The sequence below is a fragment of the Protomyctophum parallelum genome, assembly GCF_964188405.1.
Source record: "Protomyctophum parallelum genome assembly, chromosome: 16".
Classification (NCBI taxonomy): domain Eukaryota; kingdom Metazoa; phylum Chordata; class Actinopteri; order Myctophiformes; family Myctophidae; genus Protomyctophum; species Protomyctophum parallelum.
This window is the reverse complement of record NC_139711.1, coordinates 44,160,502-44,167,830: the sequence shown is the minus strand read 5'-3', so window position 1 is coordinate 44,167,830 and position 7,329 is coordinate 44,160,502. Positions and strand designations below refer to the sequence as shown.

Below are 7,329 nucleotides of genomic sequence, written 5' to 3'. Positions count from 1 at the left end.
GTGCCACGACTAGGTAAACATCAAACCTTTACTGTCTAAACAATCTGCTGAAAGCAAATAACATATTTGGCATTTTTGTGGACAAACAGTATCTCTCTAAATGATTGACTTAATGGTTCCTTCCTGGGTCAAACGCCAAATAAGCCCAGTAAGCAAGGACGAGACTCGATCTGGATCACGTGTAAAACACACAGAATTCTTTGTGAGTCTGAACTCTGAACTGTAAAAGCAAAGCAGCCACGTAGGAAGATAGTTCACATTTGACAGAGTTTAATCTCTATAACATCGGAGTGCAAAGACAACGCAGCAGAGCACAGACAAAAACACTGTTAAGACAGTTGTTGTTCTCACAGTTTGATTAGGGACCCCCAAATGTATATGGATTTGTCTGTGGACATCTTCAAATATTGTTGTGCCTGCAGGGGACAGGGTTTGTGTTGTTATATAAAAATAAAAATATATATATTCCAAGCTCACAAGTTGCGACCTTCAAGCCGTGAGCTTCATAAGTTTAGACATTATAGGGTTAAAGTGGTAGGTATTTTTTTCTGGGGGACCGGTAGGGGTCCCGGCACGGACCCCCACTATGAGAACCACTGCTCCTTGTCTTCCATGAGAAGAATGTGGTCATCACCCGACTGGACACAAGGTCAAAGGTCAGGTCACACCTCCAAAGAATGTGAGCTGTAGGACCCCGTTTCTCAACCTGTGGGTCGGGGTCCCCACATGATGTTAGGGGGTCCCCAGATCACAGTGAAGTGACAACTGAAGGACTTTTAAGACACCTTTTTTGATACCGCATTACAATTATTATCAAAAGTAATCAACAAACTATACTCATGTCTAGTCTACTATAAGAACTAGTCGATCTGCAAGCTCACAATGCCTCACAACGTGACCTCTTGTGAGCTTGTAGTTCTGCTATTTTCACAATTTGTATCAAATGTATTCACAGTTTTGATTAAAACAGCGGATGGACATTCTGTGTGCATACTGTACCGAATAGAACTAGGTTCTATTAAAACAATCCCGTGGGTTCTTTCAAATAAATAAGTTAAAATAAAAAATAAAACTATTACAATATATAATATGCATACATGTCTAGCTTTGTGCAACAGATAAATACATTATACTGTATAACTAATTGAATATTACATATATATCACTACACTTTAATTGACATCAGGACTGCTGTTTTATGAAGATAAAAAAAAAAGTGAAACAATTAAAGGCAAGCTTATAGTGACCACTGCAGTAGGCTATTGCATGGAGATTCTATTAAAAAAAAGAAAATAACCAATATAGAACCTTTTTGGGTTCCATATATTTAGGCTACCGTTTTCGGTATGCTCTGTATGTGTATCTTCATTATGTGCATTCATATTTATTCATTATATCTGTGTACCAGTCAGTCTTTGTTCCTATACATCCACCGAGTCACCGGTCATGAAGTGTGGGTCATGACCCAAAGAACAAGGTCGCGGATACAAGCGAGTTTGGTGGCTGGCATCTCCCTTAGAGATGAGGGTGAGGAGTTCAGTCACGTGAGAGAGGCTCGGAGTAGAGTCGCTGCTTCCTCGCTTGAAAAGAGCCAGCTTAGTTATTTCGGGCATCTGGTTAGGATGCCTCTCGGGCGTCTCCCTAGGGAGGTCCTCGAGGCACGTCCCACTGGGAGGAGACCCCGGGGCAGACCAAGGACCAGATGGGGGGGGATTATATCTCCACACTGGCCTTGGAACGCCTCAGAGTCTCCCAGGAGGAAGTTGCTCTGGAGAGGGAAGTCTGGAGCGCTCTGCTGGAGTGTTGCCCCTGCGACCCGACTACGGATAAGCGGGTGAAGATGGATGGATGGATGGAAGGCTGGCTGGATGGATGGATGGATGGAATAGGAGGTACTGCAATCATTTTTGGTTCCGACACCTCTTTTGATACAGTAGGAGAAATACTCACAGTAACTTGCACTGTAGAGATAATGGTCTCTCATAACAGGAAAAATATACAAAAAATAGACATTGTGTTACGGAAAAAACGCAATTTTTATACTTTACTTAAAAATAGTCTAGCTGGGTATTTAAAAAAAAACATTCTTTTTCACATTTTGAGTGTAAACACATCGTTCTGTTTACCTTTAAAGGTGCTGTTCTGTCATTAGCTCTGTGGTTTAAAGGAGCCCATTTTCAACCTCATCTTCATATAATTGGTCCCTACTGAGGCTGCTCATTATAAATCTCTGTGTCTCATTAGTGACTATACCATGTAGAACGGTGCCCTCTTATCATGAACATTAGTGAGCACCAATTATATGAAGACGAGGTTGAACATGAATGCTCCTCAAACAACAAGTCACGACGTCTCTGTGGGTTTTAGTGGTTGGCTGGTGGTCCGTTGAAAACAACACTCGGGCTCTAGCATGTCCTCGTCCGAGCGGCCTTTGGCCTCCTCCTCCTCCTCCTCCTCCTCCTCCTCCTCCTCCAACTCCTCCTCCGCAACCTCTGACAACTGTCCGCTGAACGCCAGGTTCTCCTCCTCGGTGACGTTGGAGAAAGGCCTGCCGGGGTGGAACGCCAAAAGGTTGTCGGGGACGAGCTCCGGGCGGCTCAGCCGCCTCCAGAACTCCTGGGTGGTGAAGTAGTACATGAGAGGGTCCAGGGTGGAGTTGAGGCTGGCCAGGCAGAGCGTGAAGGGGTGGCAGCGCAGCACCAGCTCCCTGAGGGTCAGGGATGGGACCATATGAAAAAATGAAATAAAATGTGATCAAAAATGTAAATGGCCAATATTGTTGGCTGCTAGGAGCGTCACAGAAAAAGTGAAAGCAAATGTCACTTGTCCAACGGACAAGTACATTTTAATGCACCAACAGGACAAGCCTTAATGTCAACTAAGCCCTGAATTCAAATCTCCACGATACGATTTTAAAATCACGACAAACGATAGTAAATAAGGATTATGGTTCCATACCGCAGGGCGCAGCTGCCCAGCGCGCCCGACTTCACCAGGAAGTCCAGCGGCATGGTGACGTGGTACGGTACGAAACAGAGCAGGAACACAACGGCACAGCTCAGCACCATCCTCAGAGCCCTCCGCTTCTCACCCTGGTCCTAGAGACAGTAGCATTCATATAATAATGATGGTCCTAGACACAGTAGTATTCATATAATATGGTCCTAGACACAGTAGCATTCATATAATATGGTCCTATAGACACAGTAGCATTCATATAATATGGTCCTATAGACACAGTAGCATTCATATAATATGGTCCTAGACACAGTAGCATTCATATAATATGGTCCTATAGACACAGTAGCATTCATATAATATGGTCCTAGACACAGTAGCATTCATATAATATGGTCCTATAGACACAGTAGCATTCATATAATATGGTCCTAGACACAGTTACATTCATTTAAACTTTATATTAACACCATCCTGAGTGCTCTGTGTCTGTCTGTGTAATGTATAGCGATGGTTTTGTACCTGTCTTTGTAATGTAATGTGATGTAATGTAATGTATGTAATGTGATTACATTACCTGCACGGCCCCCTGTCTTTGTAATGTAATGTAATGTAATGTAATGTAATGTAATGTAATGATAGGTACCTGCACAGCTCCGTGCCGGTGCTCCCTCAGGCTGGCGGCGGTCAGGTAGGTGCAGCCCACCACCAGGACCAGAGGCACCACGAAGCCCAGCAGCTCGGCGCTGACCAGCAGCGTCCAGGCGGCCGGAGGGCTGACCGAGGCCATGGGCAGCTCCGAGAAGCACACCTGTGTAGCGGAGAGAGGTCGAGCAACATTTAGCTTCGAGTCATGGACGCAAAGCTGTCTCCTTTGGTTTTTGGAAGTATAGGCCTACCTTTACAGCCAAAAACGTTGAGAACCCCTGTTCTAAAGCATTGGTTTCAAGTGAAACGGGCCTCCACCCTCAGGGGAGCCTCCAAGCTCCAACTGAACGTCAGGCGTCAGTCAACCCCCACCACTCTTTGCCCTCTCTATCTCACTCACTCACTGCCTTGCTCTCTCCCACAATGTTAAGTTACACCTATTTTATGATAATAACCTGGGTAAAATGTACAGCATTGGGAGGTTAAGAGGAGACACTTTAATTGGGAAGGGACGACAGGATGAGGAGAGGTGTTGTTGTTGTTGCTAATTATTGTCGAGAGTAATGATGATGATGTATGTATGATATTGAACAGTCAAACTGTTTGTTTCAATACGGCTGTATCAACAAAATAATTATGTCATAGGTATATGGGGGCCTCATATTTGGTCTTGAAACTGGCCTCCAGATTCCTAAGGCCGCCCCTGTCTATACCAAAGGGGACTTTTGCAATTGCATCATTATGAAGTTAATGGCCCATTTGTGGCCCTTAACGCCTCTGCTAACCTAGCCTGGGTTCCAGCCTGCTTCACTGAGTTCCTCTGCTAACCTAGCCTGGGTTCCAGCCTGCTTCACTGAGTTCCTCTGCTAACCTATAGCCTGGGTTCCAGCCTGCTTCACTGAGTTCCTCTGCTAACCTATAGCCTGGGTTCCAGCCTGCTTCACTGAGTTCCTCTGCTAACCTAGCCTGGGTTCCAGCCTGCTTCACTGAGTTCCTCTGCTAACCTATAGCCTGGGTTCCAGCCTGCTTCACTGAGTTCCTCTGCTAACCTATATAGCCTGGGTTCCAGCCTGCTTCACTGAGTTCCTCTGCTAACCTAGCCTGGGTTCCAGCCTGCTTCACTGCGTTCCGTCAATTGTTTGGTCACTTTGCTACTCAATCTGGCCAACAGGCTGTTGACTCGCTTTTCATAACGTCTCCTGTTACGTTGTTGCTGATATAGAACGTCATCAGACTAAAACTAAGATGGAAATAGTTTGTCGACTACCTTTTTCCACTGCCGAAAACTAAATGGAAACTACATGAAAACTAAGCTATGATGACTAAAACTAAGACTAAATATACTGACAACAAATAAAAACTAGACTAAAATGTTAGGAAGGGACTATAGTGGACAAGAGATCCAGTATCTCATTTTACAGTCATTTTACACTTGGTTGCGTGCTGAGAATAGCAGATCTACAAGCTCACAACGCGTCACAGTGTGACGCGCTGTGAGCTTGTAGATTGGCTATTTTCAGCAGGTGTAAAAACAGCCATTACGACGGCATCCAGGCCCACCAAAAGACATTCTAGTCGACTAAATCAACTGTAGATTTAGTCGACTAAAATCTCATGATATTTAGTCGATTAAAACTAAACTATTCAAGAAAAAAAATAGAGATTTGCAGCCAAAAACAACACTGCTCCTACTCACCGGCTGCTGCTGCCCCGAGGAAGCGTTGCCCAGCAGCTGTTTGGGGGGGTTCCTGAGCAGGGGGAACGGCAGACAGCCCAGACACACCAGCAGCCAGCCCGCCGCACAGATACACACGTCTCCTTTCCTCCTGGACGAGTTGTACCTGAGAGGATAACAATCACACCATTACTGTTCACATGATTGTTATGAATATAGTTTCCATTCATTATCTGTCCGACTGAATGAGTCTCCCTGCATTATAGTGCTGCAGCAGAGTGGTTCACAACCTCAGCCTGGTGACCTTAAGAGTTTAATATCTGCCCCGAGCCATATAGGGAATTCCCTTTGGCTTAGTTAGTGGGTAAGATGTTGGCTCTCCACGCGGGAGACCCGTGGGTCACACACACACCACACACACACACACACACATGTGTATACTGTACATACCTGAGAGGCGTCATGATGAGCTCACAGCGGCGCACGCTCACACACACCAGGAAGTAGATGGAGGCGTACATGTTGACGTACTTCAGGTAGAAACACAGCATGCACAGAGCATGTCCGAACGGCCAGCTGTGGTTCAGATAGTAGTAGATCCTTAGAGGCAGGGAAAGCACCTGGGGAAGGAAGGAAGGAAGGAGACATGTTAACTACATGGAACTGATCCACTGTGGTTCAGATAGAAACTAGATCCTTAGAGGAAAGGAGAGAACCTGGGGAAGGAAGGAAGGAAGGAGACATGTCAACTATATGGAACTGATCCACTGTGGTTCAGATAGAAACTAGATCCTTAGAGGAAAGGAGAGAACCTGGGGAAGGAAGGAAGGAGACATGTCAACTATATGGAACTTATCCACTGTGGTTCAGATAGAAACTAGATCCTTAGAGGAAAGGAGAGAACCTGGGGAAGGAAGGAAACATGTTAACTATAATGGAACTGCAAGGTTCCCAGTTCGATCCCTACATGTGGGCTCCCCCAGAGTCAAAGTGTCCTTGAGCAAGAATCTGAACCCCTAATTGCTCCCGGTGTCCGATGTTGGTGACTAATTGCATGCAGGTCTCCTCTGCCATCGGTGTGTGAATGTGTGTATGAATGGGTGAGGTCTCCTCTGCCATCGGTGTGTGAATGTGTGTATGAATGGGTGAAAGTGACGAAAATCTGTCATTACGACGGCATGAAGGCCCGCCAAAATACATTGTGTTCGACTAAATCAACTGTAGATTTAGTAGACTAAAAGCTTATGATATTTAGTAGACTAAAACTAGACTAACGCTAAGACATTGCAGGTGACTAAAACTAAATGAAAACTATCCAAGAGACTAAAACAACCGTGTATATATACCTGCATGAGGTCGGCCACGGCCAGGTTCATCATGAAGATCACGGCCTTCTTGGTCTCCTTGACGTAGATGCGGAACACCCAGAGCGCCAGGACGTTACCCAGAAGGCCCGGCGCCATGATGACGCTGTAGACCACCGCGTACACCTGGTGCTGGTAGCTCTGCAGCTCGTCGACGCCGCTGCAGCTCTGATTGGCTGACGACATCTTAGCCCCCGCCCCCCTCCCTCCTCCTCCTCCTCCGGGCGTTTCACCGACCAGACTTGAAAACAAGTTAGGATTTAGCCGTCTAGCAGACGCTCTTAATCCAGAGTGATTTACAGTAAGCAAGAACAACAGAAAAGAGACCCGGAAAAGAATCCCCCGTTCATTTTCCTCATAGACTTTTCAAAAAGTATTTATTTAAAGACGTTCACGCCGTGGACAAAGCCAACTCGAGTTGTGACACATCATGACAATAAACACAATGTTTTGGGCCAAACAAAGAATTAGAAAGAAGAAAAAAAAACGGCAGGTTACAACACTTTTTTGTTGTTTTTATTCTTTGTAATTGTTTGTTTGGTTCAAAATGTTGTGTTTGTTGTCATGATTTGTTATAACTTGAGTTGGCTTTGTACGACGCTTATAAGGTCTTTAAATAAATACTTTTTGAAATGTCTATGGGGAAAATGCATTGGGATTCATTTCCTGGGCCTGGCGTCGTCA

At 45.2% G+C, this 7,329-nt stretch overlaps 1 protein-coding gene across 1 annotated transcript; it reads right to left on the bottom strand.

The window, feature by feature from the left end:
• Window positions 1-474: 474 nt before the first annotated feature.
• Window positions 475-6,831, bottom strand: LOC310873181 (putative G-protein coupled receptor 174; the record flags this gene model as incomplete). Its single annotated transcript, XM_083785503.1, has 6 exons — window positions 475-2,707; window positions 2,959-3,098; window positions 3,605-3,769; window positions 5,303-5,447; window positions 5,732-5,901; window positions 6,628-6,831. 6 exons carry the CDS (start codon window positions 6,829-6,831, stop codon window positions 2,344-2,346), a joined length of 1,188 nt encoding a protein of 395 aa, XP_083641629.1. The 3' UTR covers window positions 475-2,343.
• Between the last annotated feature and the right edge of the window lie 498 nt (window positions 6,832-7,329).